The sequence below is a fragment of the Ranitomeya imitator genome, chromosome 3 (genome assembly GCF_032444005.1).
Source record: "Ranitomeya imitator isolate aRanImi1 chromosome 3, aRanImi1.pri, whole genome shotgun sequence".
In the NCBI taxonomy this organism is placed as follows: Eukaryota; Metazoa; Chordata; class Amphibia; order Anura; family Dendrobatidae; genus Ranitomeya; species Ranitomeya imitator.
Genome location: NC_091284.1, coordinates 304,315,103 through 304,338,577, shown reverse-complemented (window position 1 = coordinate 304,338,577; position 23,475 = coordinate 304,315,103). Strand labels below are relative to the sequence as shown.

General features: G+C 44.7%; 1 protein-coding gene across 7 annotated transcripts in view; it reads left to right on the top strand.

The window, feature by feature from the left end:
- The window catches only part of TADA2A (transcriptional adaptor 2A), a 306,061-nt gene that overhangs the window by 119,313 nt on the left and 163,273 nt on the right, over positions 1 to 23,475 (top strand). For 6 of the 7 annotated variants that reach the window (XR_011319238.1, XR_011319239.1, XM_069756577.1 and 3 more), the window contains exons 7-8: positions 2,198 to 2,270; positions 15,987 to 16,050. Coding sequence is in view for 5 of the 7 variants with exons in the window: in XM_069756577.1 (XP_069612678.1) it covers positions 2,198 to 2,270; positions 15,987 to 16,050 (137 nt within the window). In the remaining 2 variants the exon portion in view is untranslated. The remainder of the gene's footprint in view (positions 1 to 2,197; positions 2,271 to 15,986; positions 16,051 to 23,475) is intronic. The other variant, XM_069756578.1, reaches the window with a different exon arrangement.

Genomic DNA, 23,475 nt, shown 5'->3' with positions numbered 1-23,475 from the left:
CTGGAAACCTTTATGGCTGTTGGCTCCTTCCCAGAATACTAACATCAGCCCTCAGCCATCAGCTTTCCCTCTGCTGGTTAAGAACATTACACGGGAGCCCACACAATTTTTTTTTTTAGGATATGTTCCCGCGGTCAGGAACCACCAGTGCTTTGGACTGAGCACATGTCTGCTCCGTCCAAAGCGCTGCTGGCTTTTAAACGCAGGTGATTCCGCATGTGTTCATTGAACTATGCAGAATCATCGCTCTCAATACATTGTACGGAAACATTTATCTTGCGGAGACAGAGTGTCTCCACAAGATAAATTGACATGCTGCAGTCTGGAAAGATGCACCACATATCTGTCTCCGCAAGGAAGCGGATGCATGCATAGTGGAGATGGGCTTTCTTCAAATCCCATCTACTATTCTGTAACATCTGGTCACTGCGGGTTGGACGCTGCTGATGTACACAGCGCCTGACCCGCAGCGTTTACTGACCGTGGGAACATGCCCTTATATACACTGCTCAAAAAAATAAAGAAGACACTTAAACAACAGAATATAACTCCAAGTAAATCAAACTTCTGTCAAATCAAACTGTCCACTTAGGATTCAATGCTGATTGACAGTCAATTTCACATGCTGTTGTGCAAATGGAATAGACAACAGATGGAAATTATTGGCAATTATCAAGACATCCCCTATAAAGGAGTGTTTCTGCAGGTCGGGACCACAAACCACATCTCAGTACCAATGCTTTCTGGCTGATGTTTTGGTCACTTTTGAATGTTGGTTGTGCTTTCACACTCATGGTAGCATGAGACGGACTCTACAACCCACTCAAAGTGGCTCAAGTAGTGCAGCTTTTCCAGGATGGCACATCAATGCGAGATGTGGCAAGAAGGTTTGCTGTGTCTGTCAGCGTAGTGTCCAGAGGCTTCAGGCGCTACCAGGAGACAGGCCAGTACACCAGGAGACGTGGAGGGGGCCGAAGGAGGGCAATAACCCAGCAGCAGGACTGTTACCTCTGCCTTTGTGCAAGGAGGAACAGGAGGAGCACTGCCAGAGCCCTGCAAAATGACCTCCAGCAGGCCACAAATGTGCATGTGTCTGCACAAACTGTTGGAAACTGACTCCATGATGATGGTCTGATCGCCCGACATCCACAGATGGGGGTTGTGCTCACAGCCCAACACCATGCAGGATGCTTGGCATTTTCCACAGAACACCAGGATTGGCAAATTCGCCACTGGCGCCCTGTACTCTTCACAGATGAAAGCAGGTTCTCACTGAGCACATGTGACAGAGTCTGGAGACGCCGTGGAGAACGATCTGCTGCCTGCAACATCCTTCAGCTTGACCGGTTTGTCAGTGGGTCAGTAATGGTGTGGGGTGGCATTTTTTTGGAGGGCCGCACAGCCCTTCATGTGCTCGCCAGAGGTAGCCTGACTGCCATTAGGTACTGAGATGAGATCCCCCGACCCCTTGTGAGACCATATGCTGGTGCGGTTGGCCCTGAGTTCCTCCTAATGCAGGACAATGCCAGACCTCATGTGGCTGGAGTGTGTCAGCAGTTCCTGCAAGATGTAGGCATTGAAGCTATGGACTGGCCCGCCCGTTTCCCAGACCTGAATCCAATTGAACACATCTGGACATCATGTTTCGCACCATCCACCAACGTCACGTTTCACCACAGACTGTCCAGGAGTTGGCAGATGCTTTAGTTATGGTTTGGGAGGAGAAAAAAGTCTTGTGCCCAAAATGGTACCAATAAAAATGAATGAGGGAGGTTTATTTTGGTATTGGATTGTCGTTCCCATTGATACTAGATTGCAGACTACTTTCAGCCATGTTGTGTCACCAAGCATTTTCCAGTGTAACTGCTGTATGTTGCCAGTGGTATAGCCATTATGTTGGAAGCCAATCTGCTGTCACTCCGTTGCAGCGTTTTGTTGAATTCGGTATCATGAAATCCTATATTATGAAATCCTCATACACCTGTTCCTGCAGGATGTAAATACATGGCGTGCACAGGTAGCAGTTGCACCAAAGCCCTGGTTCAGTAGGGAGCCATAAGGCCCCTCTTCGGCATAGAAAGGCTCCAGTATCACAAGTGGCACGTGTAGGTCCTATAACAAATTTTTCTCTGTGGCCCAGTAGCTACAAGATATGTATCTTTCTTTTTTTCTAATTTTTGTCTGTCTTATTTTCAAGGAGTTTGACAACTATGCGGAATGGGATCTAAGGGATATTGATTTTGTTGAAGATGATTCAGAAATTTTACATGGTAAGCAAACATCTCGAACATCTGCCCAACAAAGCTTTACTTTCTGGAACTTAGGTTGCAAACCTGAAACTGGCCTGAGCTACAGTAATTTAAATTCAATATGTCACCACATTTGATCTAAACGATTAATGTGGTCATACAGGTAATAGACTGCTGAGAAAAGTCCTACCTGTGTGACTGCAGACTTATGATTCCCCCCAGAGCACACACTATGCGCTGCGGGGATTCTCTGGTTTCAGACCAGGGACTGGAGGTTATGTATGAGCTATGCATACTCCCGGCCAGGGAGCGCGGTTTAGCTCTCCATACACTTGTATGAAGCAGGGCTGTGCTTCGACACACCCACTGGCCAGCTGCGTCACTAGACGGCCGTGGCCTCAGCTCAATACAAGTGTATGGAGTGTTGCCGTGCCCACTGGCCGGGGCTATGTATAACGCGTGCATACCTTCTGTTACCAGGTCTGAGATGGCGAATCCCCGCAGCGCACAGTGCGTGCACTCGGATTCATAAGTCTGCAGTCACACAGAGTGACTGCAGAGTTACCGGTTTTCAATAGATAACCTCTTTTGGTTGTCATATTAATGGGTCGTCCACTACTCAGACAACTCCTTCTTAATCACTGTATTCCACCATGTAAAACAAGAACAGCCTGCCTTAACCTCCAGCACGGGCATTGTTCCAGCTATACTGGGGCTCATGTGACATCATTATATCATGTGAGGCCTTCTACCTATCAGGGAACACTTCACTTTAACTTCCTTTGCATCAAATAGACTTCTAGAGGATCCGAGAGCAGCAGCAGTTCTGACTCCTTCATCGCTGGAACGGCTCACACACTGGAGGTGGCCACCGGCTGTTATTCTACATGGCAGAATATAGTGATTGAGAATGGGTTGTCTGAGTAGTGGAAAAGAAAAATCTTATTTCTTGTAAAATAAAGAATTATGTAAACTAGACTGTGACTGATGGTACTTTTTATAACAAACTGTGTGAACAACTGAACCATTTACTAGAACAATGTGTTCGCCATTTTAGCTACCTGGATCAGCCTCCATGGTGAGCATTATTGCCTTACTACATTTTGCTATATATTGCAACACTAGATGGTGGCCCGATTCTAATGCATCGGGTATTCTAGAATATGTATAGTAGTTTACAGCACAGCCCACGCAGTATATAACACAGCCCATGCAGTATATAACACAGCCCATGCAGTATATAATACAGCCCACGTAGTATATAATACAGCCCACGTAGTATATAATACAGCCCACGTAGTATATAACACAGCCTACGTAGTATATAACACAGCCCACGTAGTAGATAACACAGCCACCTAGTATATAGCACAGCCACGTAGTATATAGCACAGCCACGTAGTATATTGCACAGCCACGTAGTATATTGCACAGCTCACGTAGTATATAGCACAGCCTACATAGTATATAGCACAGCCTACATAGTATATAGCACAGAGTCATAGTATATAACACAGTCCACACAGCATATAACACAGACCATGCAGTATATAACACAGGCCAATCAGTATATAACACAGCCTATGCATCTATATAACACAGGCCACGCAGTATATAACACAGCCCACGTAGTATATAACACAGCCCACGTAGTATATAACACAGCCCACGTAGTAATAACACAGCCTACATAGTATATAGCACAGAGACGTAGTATATAGCAGCGTCCATGTAGTATATAACACAGCCACGTAGTATATTGCACAGCACACGTAGTATATAGCACAGCCCACGTAGTATATAGCACAGCCCACGCAGTATATTACACAGCCGCATAGTATATAACACAGCCACGTAGTATATTGCACAGCCCACTTAGTATAGCACAGCCCTTGCAGTATATAACACAGGCCACGTAGTATCTAACACAGCCCATGTAGTATATAGGAATGTGGGCACCATATCCCTGTTAAAAAAAGAATTAAAATAAAAAAGTTATATACTCACCTTTTGGCGGCCCCCGGATCCAGCCCAGGAGTTAGCGATGCTCGTCGCGACGCTCCGTTCCCAGTAATGCATTGCGGCAATAACACGTGATGATGTAGCGGTCTCGTGAGACCGCTACGTCATCATCTCGCAAGACCGCTAAGTCATCTCCGGTCATTGCCGCAACGGATTCTTGTAACTGGCTATCACTAGGAGGCTCACACGAAGTTGAAAACAAGAGTTAGCGCCTCCTCTGCAGTATACACCCTTCTGCTGGCTCCCAGAGAGCCAGTTCTTGCTTAGTGTCGTTAGGAGGCACACGGATGGGTCTGCTATTCATACCCAAAACTCTTTATTATTTTACTTTTCAATTTTGACTTTTTACCTTTTTGATTATTTTTTCCATGGACCAATGAGGCGACGGATCCTTTCAAGATTTTGATCTCCCCGAACCATCAACAGGCGAGCACGGAGAGTGTCGCCTCTTCATATCCTCTCCTGCGACGTGGGATGCCATTCCCGAGCTAATTCTTAGGGGCGACGGGTCCCTTAAAGGGCACCTATCTCCCCGCACCATCAACAGACGAGCACATGGAGTGTCGCCTCCATGTGTTCTCTTCTGCAGCCAGGCCTAATGCCGGACAACTGTCCCTGTCGACTCGGGGGCTTGAAGTCCGTCGATGTACAGAGGCACCCTCTCTTTGGCATCCGAGCAGCCCCCACTGTACCACCACTGTTAAAGCGGATGGCATAAGGAGGCGAACGGTTCCTCTCCACCTCCCTAACAAAGGGATGGTGGATTGAGGGTTACCCCTTTATCCCTGCACCATCCACGCTGCAATACCTGACCTGCAGCAGAACAGTAGAGTTCTGCTGGAAACCCAGTCATCTGCGGAGGCTCCATGCCGGGATGCGCCTAGATGGTGAGTGGATCCAATCAGTGGTGGGCCCCTGCAGCAGGATATTCACATGCTGACGGGCAGCCTCAGCCATGGCTTTCCTGTGGTCCTACCTCCCTGAGGTAATGCTCCGGCCGGCCACAAAAATTTAGCCCCCGGCTTCGGCCGATGTGTAGGCCGCATCCCAGAAGCCGTGCCAGCACTATGGAGCGCTAAGGTGGCTCCACCTACCATTCTGGCGCTTCTCGCCTGGGACGCGCTTCTCTCGGCCACTCCAACGCCCCCTCACTTCTACCCCTGGTATTGCTCCCGCTGGCTGCAGAAATTTAGGCCCCGGCTTGGGCCTATTCATGGAAGTCACGAGGCTCTGCCCACATCGCGGCTGTGGCTCCGCCCCCAAATTGGCGCCTCTCACTCTCTGCAAGACTTTAGTGCCTCTGCAACTCACAGTGGCCATCTTGGACCACCCGGCCGGCTCACTCAGGGGTGACTGCTTTGCATTAAAGGGGCACAACGACTCTGCACAGGACATGGCAGGCGACTATTAGCGCAAAAACATAGCACTAATCCAATGCAGACTCCAGGAACATCAGTACCCGGGTAAGGAAGCACTGCTCTATCCCCCTGCAGTTTCCCCCTGTAGTGTTTCCCGGTCTTAAAGGCGCCATGACACCTTGTCACCGTCCAAGCTACCAGAGGGTCTAATAAGACTATTACTTCTATTTAATTTACAAAGCCGCGACCTCAAATGCGTTCAGGAAGCCTCCGCCGCCCCAATCCCAGTGTATCTAGTTCCCCTAAGTGGGCTTCGTCACTGTAGCAATCCATGGCTATTGTGGCCAAAGAGATTGAATCCCTCCGTGATTCTTCTGTGGATCGGAGCGTCAGCAGGTCTGATATAAATGGATCCTCTCCTACACGGGAGTCATTGGCTAGCAGGGGCTAAAAGTATTTTACAAACATACAGGCGTCTAGAAATCAGATCCGTGGTATGATTACCCGAGCAATCTCATGCCTTGGCATCTGTGAGCTCTGTTTCTTGCTCTCCCTCACGAGATTTGCAGAACAAGACTCTGAGTTTCAATTGGATTGGATCTGCATTCGCCAGAGTTCCAGAAAATGGGAGACTCTAAAGGTTGACGAGGATTCCAGTTCTGTCCCGACACAAACAGTGCCCTTCAAGAGGACTAATCACCCTCATACAGCATTTACCATTCACCCGGAGGCCCGGGTTATACTTAACCGGCGCTGAGATAAACCTGATAAACGCCTCACAGGTCAGAAGCATCTTGAGGCGAGGTACCCCACCCCTGTATCAGCTCATCTGCGGAAAGATTGAGCTGAATCTCCTGCTGTGAGCCCACCAGTGTTTTGTCCGGTATTCAGAATCCATTTATCCTGACTGGATGGATCATCACCCATGGACCATCAGAGAATCTGCCTCTGTCCGTCTTTGAGCCCTTGGGTTCAGCACTATCCATTGTTTGCCGCAGCGGGGGTAGCTAAAGCCGTGGATGCCTCTTTGGATGCAATTAGCTGCGCTGCACTATCAGCGGCAGATGTCATCACGTTCAGAAGGCCATTATGGCTTAGCAAATAGAAAACGGACTTTGTGTGCATAAAGTCTCTGACATCTCTTCCTTACCAGAGTGGTCGTTTATTTAGAGTGAATCTGGTTCAGCTTGTCTCGGATGTTACGGGAGGAAAGAACAAGTTTTCTCCGCAGCGTGTCATGGGTTATTCTGTGGTACAGCCTCATTTTGCTGGGGCTGGGATCTAGACTGCACTATACCCCCTCTCCCCCTGAGTGGGTTTCTTCGCTGTCACAGCCCATGGCATTACTGGTCACAGCAATACAGTCCCTTCCTGATCCTTCCTCTCAGTCAGGGTCTTTGCCAGCCTGACTCTGATGATTCCTCCATCTCTAACGCAGCACGTTGGTTCAGTGGTTAGCTCTTCAACCTTGCAGTGCTGGATCCCACCAAGGATCATGCAAACTCCTCGATAAGAGGGGTGTTTCTAGCATCCATCGACAACGGGATGCTTTCCTCCATATTCCGATTTTCCCCTCTCTAGACATTCCTATTCTTCGCCATTCCCAAACAGCATTTTCAGTTCACACAGTGCTCTCGAAGGTCATGATGCATGTCCATCTTGCACTCTTGGGGCGAGATCATTCTGCCCTACTCAAACGACCTTCTAATCAGGGGTCCGTACTTCCAGGATTGCACGAAGTGCCTTTGCATCACTGGCGATACTCTTCTTCACCTGAGCTCGTTGATCCTGAGCTTGTTGATAAACGTATACAGGTCTTCCCTCGTTCTAGCCCAGTGGATATTTTTTTTAGGATTGATCCTGGATACCTCCAATGGTTAGTGATTCTCCCTCAAGGCAAGGTCCGAGCCCTTCAACAAGGAGCCCGCACACTTAGCCGTCATTCTATCTGGTTTGCCATGAGGACACTGAGGAAAAATGTTGGCAGCAATAGAAGTGGTCTCAGCTGCATCTTCGTCCCCTGCAGCATGAACCCGTTCTCCCTTGATCACCGGTGCCGCTGCCTCAGCGGGTCAGGCATCTTCTCAGGTGGTGGATATTGAGGTCTTCTCTCTTCCAGAGGAAATCCTTTCCCCCTCTGGTTTACTGGCTAGTGGTGACTACCAATGCCAGTCTTCTTGGCTTGGGGAGTAGTCTTCGTCACCTCACGGCTCAGGGACACTGGTCCTTTCGGGAGTCGAGCCTTCCGTTGAATGTCTGGGAAATCCGAGCAATCAGGATAGCCCTGCAGCAGTTCCATTATCTCCTGGCGGGTCACCCCATCCGAATTCAATCGGACAAAGCCACAGCTGTCGCATGTATCAATCATTAAAGTGGGTACCCGCAGCAAGGTGGCCATGCACGAGGTAGCCCATATTCTCCGATGGGCAGAATGGAACCACTCGATATTTTCAGCAGTCCATATCCCAGGCATAAAAAAACTGGGCTGCAGTTTTTACTAGCCGTCAAGGTCTCGCCTTGGAACAGTGGGAGGTCTTTCGACAGATATGTATTTGTTTATGGACTCCGGATGTGGATCTAATGGCTTCAAGATTGAACGCCAAGGTACTCCACTTCAGAGCTCGGTCTTGGAATCCCTAGACCATCAAGGTGCATGCACGGGTTTCTCTGTGGCTTCAGTTTCGTCTTCCATACGTGTTTTTTCCCCGCTTTCTTTACTTCCGAGGATCATCAGGAAGATCTAAGCGGAGGGAACTCCAGTAATCCTTGTCGTCCAGGTTTGTCCACCCTGAGCGTGATATGCAGATTTAGTTCAGATAGTCTCCAATGTCCTGTGGCAACTGCTGGATCATCCAGATCTGCTCTGCTAACGTCTGTTTTGTCATGAGAACTCGGGGCCCTGTGTTTAATGGCTTGTTTGTTGAAACCTACGAGCGATCTCAAGCTGGGTTCTCTCATCAGGGGTTTCCCACGCCTCCATTTCTTTCATGAACGTCCCCGGCGCCTGCGCTGTAAGTTCGAAGGGCAGCGCAAACTGCGCATGCCCGAAAAAAAACCTTACAGCGCAGGCGCCGGGGACATTCAGGAAGGAAATGGAGGCGGTGCCTGCCGCACGGAGGCCCTGAGTGACGGCTGGGAGGCGTTTGTGTAAGGGGGAAAAGACATGCCCCCTGACAAATTCAGGTATGAGGGGCACATTATAAAAGCGATTATTTCAGTGTTTGCAGGGACTCGAACTAAAAGAGCCACCTTGACAGAATGCAGCATTAGTGCTGCACAAGGTGGCTCTTTTAGTTAAAAACGCCTGGGGGGGGGATGGGTGACAGGTTCCCTTCAATGGTAGTCAATGGGTGCAGAAACGCTGCAGATCCACAAAAAGAATTGACATGCTGCGGAAAATAAAACCCTGCACCATGTGCACACCAATTCTCAATTTCCCATTGACTAACATTGGTGATGCACTACACTGCAGATTTGATGCAATCCGTGTGTCCAAAAACGCTGTGGAAACGCATCAAAATCCACAACGTGTGCACATAGCCTGAGAGATAGAATATCAAAAATAAAATCCAGAAAATCATATTGTATAAATTTTGTTACATTTTGCAGTGAGAAATAAGTATTTGATTCCTCTGGCAAACAAGACTTAATACTTGGAGGCAAAACCCTTGTTGGCAAGCAAAGCAGTCAGATGTTTTTCATAGATGATGATGAGGTTAGCGTACATGTCAGGAGGAATTTTGATCCACTCCTGTTTGCAGATCATCTCTAAATCATTAAGATTTTGAGGCTGTTGCTTGGCAACTCAGAGCTTCAACTCCCTTCATAAGTTTTCTATGGGATTAAGGTCTGGAGACTGGCTACACCACTCCATGACCTTAATGTGCTTCTTTTTGAGCCACTCCTTTGTTGCCTTGGCTGTATGTTTTGGGTCATTGTCTTGCTGGAAGACCCATCCACGACCCATTTTTAATGTCCCAGTTGAGGGAAGGAGGTTGGCACTCAGGATTTTACGGTACATGGCTCCATCCATTCTCCCATTGATGCTGTGAAGTAGTCCCCTTAGCAGATAAACCCTCCCAAAATATAATGTTTCCACCTCCATGCTTGAAAGTGGGGATGGTGTTTTTTGGGTTATAGGCATCATTTCTCTTCCTCCAAACACGGCAAGTTGAGTTAATGGAAGGAATATAAACCAGCTCACCCGTGATGCATAAACCAAACCTCGGGAGCAGGGACCCGCTGTGTCCAGGTGTATAAAGTCCAAAAAAGAAGAGAATTTCCAGCTTCACTGAATCCGTAAAAAAGAGTTTTCTTTATTTACAAACTTTAAACATAGAGGATACAGACTTCAGCACGAACCATATGGGTAAGAATCTCAATGCGTTTCTGGAGACTAAGCTCCCTTGATCATGTCATGTCATAGTCTCCAGAAACGCGTTGAGATTCTTACCCATATTGTTCGTGCTGAAGTCTGTAAGTAAACTCTTTTTTACCGATTCGGTGAAGCTGGACATTATCTTCTTTTTTGGAGTTGAGTTAATGCCAAAGAGATAAATTTTTGTTCCATCTGACCATAGCACCTTCTCCCAATCACTCACAGAATCATCCAGGTGTTCATTGGCAAACTTCAGACGGGTCTGCACATTTGCCTTCTTGAGCAGGGGGACCTTGCGGGCACTGCAGGATTTTAAACCTTTGCGGCGGTAATGTGTTACCTGTGGTTTTCTCGGTGACTGTGGTCCGAGCTGCCTTGAGATCATTAACAAGTTCCCCCCGTGTAGTTTTAGGCTGATCTCTCACCTTCCTCATGATCAATGATACCCCACGAGGTGAGATTTTGCATGGTGCCCCAAATCGATGTTGATTGACAGCCATTTTGTATTTTTTCCGTTTTCTTACTATTGCACCAACAGTTGTCTCCTTCTCATCCAGCCTCTTGCGTATGGTTTTGTAGCCCAGTCCAGCTTTGTGCAGGTCTATGATCTTCTCCCTGACAGCCTTAGAAAGCTCTTTAGACATGCCCATATTGTAGAGGTTAGAGTCTGACTGATTACCATTTTTTTCGCATTATAAGACACACTCCCCCCCCCCCCCCCCCCCCAAATTTTGGGGGGAAATGGGTGTGTGTCTTATAATGCATATATACCTTACCGGTACCGTTGCTACAGGCCGCAGGCTGGAATGAGAGCGTCTCCGATGCTGCTGCGGGGATCTCCGGTGCTGCTGCGGGGGTCTCCGGTGCTGCGGGGGCCCTGCCTACATTTTGTGAAAGGCCAGAGCTCCCGCAGTTCCATGGTTTCCTATGTGGTTGACTATGGGAAAATGGCCGCCGGGGGGCTGCGCATGCACAGATGGCATCACCCCACTCCTGCCTCCTCCAACAGCGACCCTGGGACCCTGCTTCACTGCAGCCACCATTCCCGGTAAGCAACAAGACGTCTGGATTATGAGAAGCTCCACAATTTTATTAAAAACTTTTTGTTTTCCTCAATTTTTCTCCTCAAAATTTGCGGTGTGTTTTATAATGCGGAGCGTCTTATAATCTGAAAAAGACCTTAATTGAGTGTGTGGACAGGAGTCTTTTATAAAGGTGACTATGTAAGACTGCAATATGCAGTAGTAATAATGATGAAAATATTAGCAAATGCCTCAAATTAGATATGTAGTTTTCTGATTAGTGATGCTCTTTCCTCATGTACAGGCATTGCAGGACTTTAAGTATCCATGGTTACGACCACTAGCAACTAGCTGTCACCTCATCAGTGGACGTAACCATGGATACCTAAGGACTTGCAAAGCGTGCACATGAGTAAAGAGACCTGGCAAATCAAAAACCCTATACTACATTTCTAATTGGAGGTACTTGTTAATTTTTTTACATATTGGAATAGGATCTTGGAAATGGGAATATCCCTTTAATGACAAGCACGGAGATCTTCAGCAGAACCTCTGCTGTCATGGCAAACCATCAGCACACTGTAATCACGACACGGGCGCTTGGAATGATGTCCTATCTTTTTGATAGGTCATCAGTGTCTGATTGGCCAGAGTCAGTCACCTGGCACATCCACCTATCAACTGTTATTGGTGTTTGCGGCTGCCAGCCGGAAGTACTTACTAGCGGAGGTGGCCTACTACTTGTAATGGCTGCCGCACTGTACTACACATCCGTTTTTTATTGATATAAATAGGAGGCAGATGTGCAGTACCAAACCCTACCACTACCAGAATACTGAACAGCTCGGCAACTGAGTGTTTGCCGTCGCTACCGATAACAGCTGATCAGCGGGGGTGTCGGGTGTTGAACCTTGGCTGATCAGATATTGATGACCTACGAAAACAATACTTTTTTTAGGAAGCTGCAACCAATTTATATTGCTTTTTTATGTGCAAGAAAATTACTTTTGCATAAGAAAATTGGTTTTTGAAAAGAAATAAACTGTGAGAGCCATAATGTTTTCTTTTTAATGAGTGCAGATCTGTGTGAGGTCTTTTTTGCTGCATTGTGAGCTGTCGTTTTTACTGGTACTATTTTAAGATGCATACAATTTTTTTTTTTCATTTCATTTTATGTGAGGCAAGATGGACTGAAAAGGCAATTCTAGCATAGTTTTTATTTTTATTTTTTTTAATTTTTTACAGCATTCACAGTGCACAATAAATGATAACATATAGTTTTATAGTACAGGTTGTTAAAAGCATGTCACATCCAAATATGTGTTTCTTTGCTGGACATTTGTTTTTTTTTTTCCTTAATTGAATCTTTTTTTATTATTAATACTGGATTTTAATTATAGATTTTTTCCCTTTTTTATACAATACTTACTATTCCAAATTGGAGACTGAAAGATGCAATTGTTTTATAGCATTGATAATACACTTCAGTTCAGTGTAGTACAGTGCATTATCTAACTTCTTAGTGTTTGACTGACCGCTTATTAGACCCTTCCCCAGCAGGATCCGGATTGCTGAGCTTTATGGCAGTAATGGATGTAGTTTCCATCAGCACCCCATAATCGCACCATAGAGGTGCCACTGAGCTATACAGAGGGAGAAATTTCCCATTGTCAAACTACTGGTTCACCATAATCAACACTAATGGCGCCATCTGAGAGATTAAAGGGGTACTACGGGGGAGATAAAAAAAATATTGATATTGCCATACCTTCATAAACTATTGGGATGACATGAATAGTGCTGTTTTCCACCCCCTCACTACCTGTAATACTCTGTGACACTTCATCTGCTCCTCACTGCGCCCCATCCCTTCTAGGACGATACGTCACACATGAGAGGCATAGCCTGCTCCCTGCTAGTAGCGTCCTGCCCCCGTACTATTTTCTTATATGTGGTCTGATATAGGGAGCTGCCCCAGCTTGCTAGTAGCGATACTATCTGTATGTGATCAGATATTATCAGGGAGCTGGTTGCTGCTGTGAGCAGCTGGGAGCAGGCCACCCCACACCATGCCCCCATAACCGGACCGCATACAAGCAGATAAGTTTCAGGAGTCTGGCTGCCGCTGCTAGCAGTAAGCCCCATGACACAGATTTACAGATATTGTGACAGTGGAAAACCTCACTATTCATGTTATCCTAATATCTTATGAAGGTATGACCATTACAATAATTTTTTTCTCCCCTGAGTACCCCTTTAGGGTATGTGCACACGTTCACATTTTTTCGCGATAAAAACGCAGACATATGCATCGTATCATTTAGAATGCATTCTGCAATTTTTATGCACATAATGCGTTTTTTTCCGCCAAAAAAACGCTTCGTGGTAAAAAAAAAAGCAGCATGTTCATTAATTTTGCGGATTTTTCGCGTTTTTCCCACTATTTAATGCATTGAGAAAAAACGCATAAAAAAAACGAAAAACGCATGCAGATTTCTGGCAGAAATGTCCGGTTTTTGTCAGGAAAATTTCTGCAAGAAATCCTGACGTGTGCACATACCCTCAAAGTGCTGAGATCTTTGTTTGCCCTGATTCCAGCATATGCAGCAGAATCTTAGCTTTGTATGACAGCCGGATCTTACTGCGGATGGTATGATGCCAACTCCTATGCCCATGCTTCCCTGTAATGTTTCTTTAAAGGGAACCTGTCACCCCGAAAATCGCGGGTGAGGTAAGCCCACCGGCATCAGGGGCTTATCTACAGCATTCTGTAATGCTGTAGATAAGCCCCCGATGTTACCTGAAAGAGGAGAAAAAGACGTTATATTATACTCACCCAGGGGCGGTCCCGCTGCTGGTCAGGTCAGATGGGTGTCTCCGGTCCGCTCCGGCGCCTCCCATCTTCATTACAAGACGTCCTCTTCTGAGCTTCAGCCACGGCTCCGGCGCAGGCGTACTTTGCTCTGCCCTGTTGAGGGCAGACAAAGTACTGCAGTGCGCAGGCGCCGGGCCTCTGACCTTTCCGGCGCCTGCGCACTGCAGTACTATCCTCTGCCCTCAAGAGGGCAGAGCAAAGTACGCCTGCGCCGGAGCCGTGGCTGAAGATCAGAAGAGGACGTCTTGTAATGAAGATGGGAGGCGCCGGAGCGGACTGGAGACACCCATCTGACCTGACCAGCAGCGGGACCGCCCCTGGGTGAGTATAATATAACGTCTTTTTCTCCTCTTTCAGGTAACATCGGGGGCTTATCTACAGCATTACAGAATGCTGTAGATAAGCCCCTGATGCCGGTGGGCTTACCTCACCCACGATTTTCGGGGTGACAGGTTCCCTTTAAGTTGGATTGCAGGAAAGCAATTGGAATCTTGACGTACAGTTACATATTTTCATGGGTTTAAATCTGTCTATGCAGCAGTGCCTGAGAAAAAAACCACTCTGGCAGCTTTGCCTCCTAAAGGGGTTCTCAGAGAAATCGAATTAAATAAATAATACACACATATTAACCCTTTTTCTTACTACCTTTTACATAGTAAATAGATCTGCTTTATCTACTGCACGCTCAGGATTCCAAGATGGCAGCTGCCATCAATCACAACCCTAGGTCTCCGATTGCAGGTAGTAGGAATAGGAAGGCCTGCGGGAAGCAGAGACAGGTCACGTCAGAGCTGCCTCCAGTCTGGGATCCTGAACGTACATTCCTCTGTTCAGTCAACCTGACAGGAGTCTGAGACTCTGGAGCCAGACTAAATGAGCAGATTTACCTGACTGAGACTGAACATCCATCTCCGTCAGCCTGACCGTTAGTGCATCGGTCTCCTGCGTCACACAGTGTGTCGTACTGCATGTCCTTGCAGTTGCAGTGTTTCAAATCCTGACAGAGTGCAGTAGGTAAAGCAGACCTTTTTGCTAAACAAATTTTTTTAGAAAAAAATTTAATCTTTAAATGTGTAGTATTTATGCTATTTTATTTATTTCATTAAATTTCTTGGAGAACCCCTTTCTGTCTAGAAATGTATGTACCAATGCATTTACAACGGTTTCATTCCCATCTATAACCTTGAGAGGTCTATAGTATGTTTGGTTCCATGGCTGTGTTCACATATAATGTAATGGCAGCATATGCTTTATGGTGGTATAGGATTGTCTTTATGTATGCATTACATATATTTTTAATATAAAAATTGCAATTTTCACACTGGCCGCAAGGCCTGTAAATAGTGGTTCCAGTGTAATCTGCTGTTAATACAGGTGATACTTTTCGCAGTCTTATTAACATCAGAGAATTACTATAAAAGGTTTGTGTAGAGAACAGTTAGGCTATGTGCACACGATGCGGATTTGCTGCGGATCCTCCTCGGATTTTACCGCGCAGATGCACTGCAGATCCGCACTGTGATGTACAGTATAATGTTAGTCTATGGAAGAAAAAAAAAGCTGTGCAGAAAAATCAGTGCGGAATTGCTGCGGATTTCAAAGAAGTGCATGTCACTTCTTTTGTGTGGATCTGCAGCGGTTCTGCACCCGTCTATGTTAAAAAATAGACAGTGGCCCAAAACCGCTGAAAATCTGCACAAAATCCACATCAATTCCGCATAAAATCCGCCTAAAAACCACGGCAAGTCCACTGCTGCGGATTCTGCCAGGAGATGCGGATTTTGTGCAGAAAATTCTGCACCTCTTTTCCTACGTGTGCACATACCCTAAGTATGGCCTAGTAACTAGTGTGAGAATGTCAAGTTTTTTTGTGATATATAAAATTTAAATTAATATATAAATGTTTTCTTTAAATATGCATTATACCACACTTTCTCTCACTGTACTATTATTTGCAGTTTACTTTTTTTCATTTGTTATACTTTATAAAAACAAGCCATTAATTGTTATACACAGTTTTTTTGTTGTTTTTCTTTGCTTTTTTCCCCCAATGACACGATTATTCACATTGATTTTCTACAGCTCTAAAAATTGCTGTAGTTGACATTTACCATTCTCGATTGAAAGAGAGACAACGGCGGAAAAGGTAGTGTATTAGTGTATTTCAGTTCTTCTGAATTTGCCAAGGGGTTGGGAATACCGTGAATAAGAGCAAATTATGTTCTACTGTTGTACTCGTGTAAACCAGAAGTATTCATACATTATATAAAAAGATACACATGCATGTTTTTTTCAATATCTGACATGAAATAAGAATATACCTTTCCCATTTTAGCTCAATTAGGATTACCTTAATTATTCATATTTGCCAAATGCCAGAATAATGAGAGAGAGAGAATGTTTTAAGGCATTTTATTACTTACTGCAAAGTCAAAAGTTTACATGCATTTCATTAGTATTTGATACCATTGCCCTTAAGATGAATGACTTGGGTCAAACGTTTGGGATATCCTTCACCGAGCTTCTCACAATAGTTGGTTGGAACTTGGGCCCATTCCTCCTGACCAAACTGGTGTAACTGATCCAGGTTTGTAGGTCTCCTTGCTCGCACCTTCCTTTTCTGTTTTACCCATAAATTTTCAATAGGATCAAGGATCAGGTATTTGTGATGGCCACTCCAAAACATTGACTTTGTTATCCTTTAGCCACTTTGTTGCCATTTTGGCAGTAGGCTTCAGGTCATTGTCCATTCAGAAGACTCATTTCCACCCAAGCTTTATCTTCCTGGCTGATGTCTTAAGATGTTGCTTCAGTATTGCCACATATCCTTCTTTTCTCATGATTCCATCTATTTTGTGAAGTGCACCAGTCCCTCCTGCAACAAAACAACCCCACAACATGATGCTGCCACCCCCATGTTTCACAGTTGGGATGTGTTCTTAGGCTTAAAGCTTCTCCTTTTTTCCTCCAAAGGTAATGATGGTCATTATGCCCAAAAAGTTCAATTTTAGTTTCAGCAGACCAAAGAACATGTCTCCAGAAATTAAGGTCTTTGTTCCTGTGTGCATTTGCAAACATTAATCTGGGTTTTTATGTTACTTTTGAGTAATGGCTTCTTCCTGGCAGAGTGGCCTTTCAGCCCATGTTGATACAGTACTTGTTTGACTGCGGATATTGACACAATCTTACCAGCTTCCGCCATCATCTTCACAAGGTGTTTTGCTTTTGTCCTTGGGTTGATATGCACATGTCGGACCAAAGCACTTTCATCTCTGGGACACAGAACCCATCTCCTCCCTGAGCGGTATGATGGCTGGACATTCCCATCTTGTTTGTACTTGTGTATAATTGTTCGTACAGATGAACGAGGCACCTTCCGGTATCTTGAAATTGTACCCGAGGATGAGCCAGACTTGTGCAAGTCCACAAATCATAGTGTAATTCAACTTTTGACTTTGCAGTAAGTAATAAAATGCCTTAAAACATTGTATTTCATTATTCTGACATTTGGCAAATATTAATAATTATGATAATCCTAATTGACCTAAAACTGGAAAGGTTTATTCTGTTTTCATGTCAGATTTTGAGAAAATCATGTAAATGTCTTTTTATACAGTGTTTGTAAACTTCTAGTTTCAACTGTAGCTTTTCAGTATGTGTTTGACTTTTATCAGCAGACAAAGTGTACTTATACACTTTATTTTCTGAGTTATTTGATTCTATTTATGCTTATCGTACAGTATTATGGGTCTCAATGTTTGGTGGTAAAAATGTGAAGAGTTTAGTAAGGATAACTTTTGAAGGCATGAGCATTTTATCATAGAGTGGGCGCAGTGAGATCACCAAATAAATTGGACCAAGATCGGAGCGCAATCCAAGGACTGGCTGAGATTGGAACCAGAATGCACAGATTGCTGGCAGGTCTCCTGACCCAAATGTGACAAATTTCAAGAGGTCGGGAGACCTGCCAGCAATCCGTGCATTCTGGTTCCGATCTTGGTCCAATTTATACCGTCGTCTCACTGCACCAAGAGAAACAGGAAAAAAACTCATCAGAAATAGATGACTAGTACCGTATTTTTCGGACTATAAGATGCACCTAGGTTTTAGAGGAGGAAATTAGGAAATAAAAAATTAAAGCAAAAAAATGGTTAATTCTACACTGTGATATTCCCTATCCTGGTATATATGTCTCCCTCATCCCTATCCTGGTATGCATGGCTCCCTCATCCCTATCCTGGTATGCATGGCTCCCTCATCCCTATCCTGGTATGCATGGCTCCCTCATCCCTATCCTGGTATGCATGGCTCTCTCATCCCTATCCTGGTATGCATGGCCCCCTCATCCCAATCCTGGTATGCATGGCCCCCTCATCCCTATCCTGGTGTGCATGGCCCCATCCTCATCCTGGTGTGATTGGCAACATCTCGGGCCTGTTATGCAGGACCCCATGTCAGTCCTGGTATGATTGGCCCATCACGGTCCTGGTTGGATTGGTCCCATCCTTATTCGGTATAATTGTCCCCATCCCGTTCCTGGTATGATTGGCTCCATCCTTTTTCTTTTATAATTGGCCTCATCCTGTTCCTGGTATGATTGGTCCCATCCTTTTTATGGTATACATGGCCCCATCCTGTTCCTGGTATGATTGGTCCCGTCCTTTTTCTTTTATAATTGACCCCATCCCGTTCATGGTATGCATAGCCCCATCAGGAAAGATTTAAAAAAAGAAATACACTAACCTACTCGGCGCTCCCTCGCAGCATCCTGCTCCGGTGCCAGCAGCTGCTTAATGCTTGTAAGCAGCACATAGCAGGGACATCAGGTGCTGCTCACAAGCAGAGCACAGCTGCCAGAATACTCACCCGGACCGTTCATTGCAGAGAGTGGTAAGTATCCATGAATATTCATTTCTTTTACGTATCAGCACATGTGACCGCCGGCCGCAGCGGGAAGCGCGCGGCTGACACTGCACGCTACTGAATAGGAATGAATACTGTAGAGCAGCGGTGTCCACATTGCACAGTGATGAGGCAGTGACCCGGGTAAGTTCAAAACAAAACGTGTTTCATGTCTAAAAACTCACACAGTGCATATCATTTCAGTGTTCAATTCAGACTAGTTTATAACCGCATCCTTTAGATTGCAGTCATTACACACGCTAGTCCTTCGGTGACTAGTTCCCGTGGGTGTCCTGCACCGCTGTATCACAGTCTCTACTTACAGCCGAACACAGACCATGACATCCTCCTGTCTGCAGTTGTGACACACGCCATTCCTTCTTTCGGGCACAGGACAGTCTACCTCCTGTTCACTTGCGGGCAAAAGATATGTCCACATCCGTTACTACTCATCGTGGACAGCAGCACTAATGTGTATGCTGTGGGTTGTTGGGTCTCTCTCTGGCCCTGACACACCTTAGACTCCTCGGACTCAACTCTATAATCTCTCTATACTACAGTGCTTTTAACAATTGTAATCACAGCTACACATGCGTTTTTAACGTCCCCTCATGGCCTCACTATGCCTCTGTGCGCAACCTGGGGAGAACAAACAGCGCTCCCTAGCTGTAACAGGGGTCACTGCCTCACAATACTCACCTCTCTGAATATTCATTTATCTTAAGTATCGGCACACGTGACCGCCAGCCGCATCTACTGAAAAGGAATGGATACTCACCGCTCTCTGCGATGAATGGTCTGGTGAGTATTCTGGCAGCTGTGCTCTGCTTTTGAGCAGTGCATGACGTCCCTGCAATTCACTGCTTACAAGTATTGAGCAGCTGCTGGCACCAGAGTAGGATGCTGCGAGGGAGCGCCATGTAGGTGAGTGTTACGTTTTTTTTTTTTTTTTTTTTTAATCTTTCCTGATTGGGCCATGCATACTAGGAACGGGATGGGGCCAATTATAAAAGAAAAAGAATTGGACCAATCATACCAGGAGCAGGATGGGGCTATTTATACCAGGGTGCCAGAAAAATGAATATGCATTGCCCCAGGGCTGTGGAGTTGGAGTCGGAGCACATTTTGGTGGAGTTGGAGTCGGTATAAAATGGACCGACTCCAACTCCTAAAATATATAATAAATTGGGTGCAGTAGTTCAGTGCAGTTTGTGGGGAATATTTTTTTTCATAATAATTTGGGAAAGTTATGAAATGTCCTATAAATGTCTGTCCTATCCCTGATCTAAGGTCTAGACATTTAGCTGAGATGAATCTGTGCTGCAGTTTATGTTCATAAGTAGAGAAGCTCCTCCTCTACAGATAAGGGGAAAAATGAAAACACATGGAAGGAAAGCTTACATTCATCTCAGAATTTCTGGAGTGAACAGGAAAACTGGATTAAAGAAGGTAAGTACTTCCTAAAGCATATCTAAACTTTCAATTAACTGTGCATAAATCAATAGTCCAGTATATGTTGTTTCTGTATGCTTGATGTTTTAGTTTGTTTCTCCTCTTAGCTCATGTTTGGAGAAATTAGCTGCTCTGATGACTTGTATACACTATGCATAGAATATAAAGGGAAAAATTGTTTTCTAACATCTCAAGTTCGGAAATACAGTAACCGGATCGATGAGGACATATATATATTTGTGTGTGTGTTTTGGAATGTGATTCAACACAAACATGCTCCCTCCTCCCCTCTTCATAGACTGTGAAGAAATATGATGTGAAGCATTTAGTGAGCTGTACCCTGCAGAGACAAGCCTTGACATTGAAAGTTCAGAGTAAAGCTATTTAACAACACATTTTACAAACTTTTATACTTATCATCTGTCCTATTGATTTATGCAAAGATTGTTTTATTTCTATCACAAATTATACAGTGCATGATTCTCTATTCTTGCAAGAATTACAATATATTTTATTTTTTTTACAGGAAAAAATTATTTTAAGAGCAAATTTTCATAATTACAAAATTAAGAAGCATCTTATGAAGTCAGCTGTATTTGAGCATTTCACAGTGACTCAAGATAATAAACATTTTGTGTATAAGTGACCCAGATGAAAAATGCTGTGATGCCAAAATAAGTGCATACTCATGCAGTGGTAAATATGCTCCTTCAAGAGCTTCCAATCTAAAAAGATATTTACAACACTGCCACCAAGAAGTCTACAAAGCTGTGACTGAAAAAGATCACAGCAGCACCAAGAAACCAGAGGCCAGCACTTCCCGCCAGGAAAATGAGGAGGAAAGAGCATCTCAAACATCAGTTACAAGATATTTTGTAAGTGACAAAGTTACTGTAACAACGACAGCAGATGTGTTTAAAAGACAGGACATCAAGCTTGTTGTGAAGGGCAGTGTACCATTACCATTATTTGCACGACCAGCTTTTACAGCTCTTAATGGAGAAATGGATCTCAAACTTGGTGTTTCTCTGGAAAGAGAAAGTATTAAAAAATTTGTGGTTGAAGAAGCCCTTAACCCAGGGCTCCCCAACCTGTAGCTCGGGAGCCACATGTGGCTCGCGATCCCATGAATTGTGGCTCACGACTCAAAATGGTGAATTTTGTGAGTAGCCCTGCACAGAAGTGCAGATCTTGATGCACATTTACTGGTCTTTGGGGTTTAGAGATGTTTTAGGTATGGTACGCTGGAGGATGGTACTACATGTTAGAGGAGGTTCTCAAAGCTGGATGTGACAGTGTTTTGGGAGTCCTTGCTGGGAGAATACTGAATGGGGGTATTGTGGGAACCCATAGATCTCAGTCTACTACTTTGGTGTGATTTCTGTGGAAAGGATTCGGTTATCATTATACCCATAATGGGGGCTTTGGTTGACCCTACTTTGAAGGGGGTGGGAGTTGGATGTGGCTCACGACCCTCTCTGTGCTGAATGTGGCTCGCGACCCTCTTTCTTAGCTGAATGTGGCTCTCAAGGTCAGAATGGTTGGGGACCACTGCCTTAACCAAAAGGAGAATCTTAAAAGACTCTCAAGAGATGCTTTGTGTTTCTTCAAATTGATGTCTGTACACGTTGCTATCAACGTTGGATATGTTTGTGACAACAAAAAAATTGTTACTAAGGCACTGGCAGTAAAAGATACTAAAGCTCATCACAGCAGCCAGTTTCTCCAGACCTTAGTAGAAAAAGTTCTGCAAAATTGTGAACTCAAAAAAGAACAGGTTCTTGCTATTGTAACTGATAATGCTTCAAACATAAGTGCAATTAAACTGATGAATGAGAATAATGAAAGTGAACAGCGACTAGAAGAACATTTCACATTCAGTGTGTTGGAGATGGAAGGCCACAGTCCTGTTCCCACAATGGAGGAACAAATAGATATTTAGAAGAACAGCAAAATGATTCTTTACAATTAGATGATCTTGTTGAAGCTGCTTCACACCTCTTTCCTATTCATCATATGTGCTGTCTTGTGCACATGGTGCAGCTGGCAATGAGAGCTAGTCTGCAAGAGGGACATGCTGGAACTCTGAATAGCAAAGTGAGGAAATTGGCTTTTGCTGCCAGAACCTTTAAAATTGATTCCATCTTGAAGAGACGTGCTGAAAAGGGGCAATTGTGGATCAAGCCACTCGGTGGGGTAGCACCTATTTAATGTTTGAGTGATTGCTTGAGCTGAAACCCTTCCTTGTAGATATGGCCAACCCTCAGGAAACGCTACATGAAGGTCAATGGACACAGGTGACTGAATTGAAGGAATTGCTTCATCGCCCATTTACAGTGAATAAAAAGTTGCAAGCTGAGGATTTAACTCCTGGCATTTTTATAAAGGAGTGGAAGAACTTGTTGTTTTGCCTGTCCCAAAGAGGAGGTTTAATCGCAGATGGCATTGCTGCTTCGATGAAATGTAGAGAGACACTGCTATTAGAAAATAAAATTCTTCTGGCAGCTGTTTATGTGGACCTGAGTCATCTTATAGTGGTGGATGATCAACAGCTTACTAAAGGAAAAGAAGCTTTGATTGAGGTAGCCGTTAGGATGAATGGGCTACAGTACAGCCAAGAGCAAGAGGACTCAGGTCCTGCCAGTGCTGCTGCTTCCGTTTCTTCATCCTCATCGAATGAGGAGTTTGATTTCGACAAGTATTTGGACGACATAGAGCAGGCAAAGCGTTGCTGCAGTGAAAAAGATTCCACTCCCATAGAAAACAGATTGACCATATTTCAGCAAAATTTTTCACTTGCTCTTAAAGAAGTAGAAGAGTTCAATCGTTCATCAAAACTGACTGTGTTTGAGGCAATTCCTTTATACCCTGAAATTGTTAGAGATGCTGCCCATGTGGTTACTGCTTTACCACCAACCCAAGTTAGTGTAGAGAGTTTGTTCTCTAGTCTTAAAATAATTAGATCAGCTTTGAGGTCATCTATAAAGGAGGATCTGATGGAGGCGATAATATTTCTCAGAACAAATTCATAGACTGCACAAATGCTATTCAGTATGTTTTTGTTGAAAACTGTTTTTTTCCACTTACTGCAGAGTGTATAATAAATTGTAAATATGCAAAAAAAAATTGCTCTAAAATTGTATTCCAATGAATATCTTTTATGTTCTATCTAAATGGCTTGATTATTGTATCATTATAAAGATTAAAAGCCTGATGT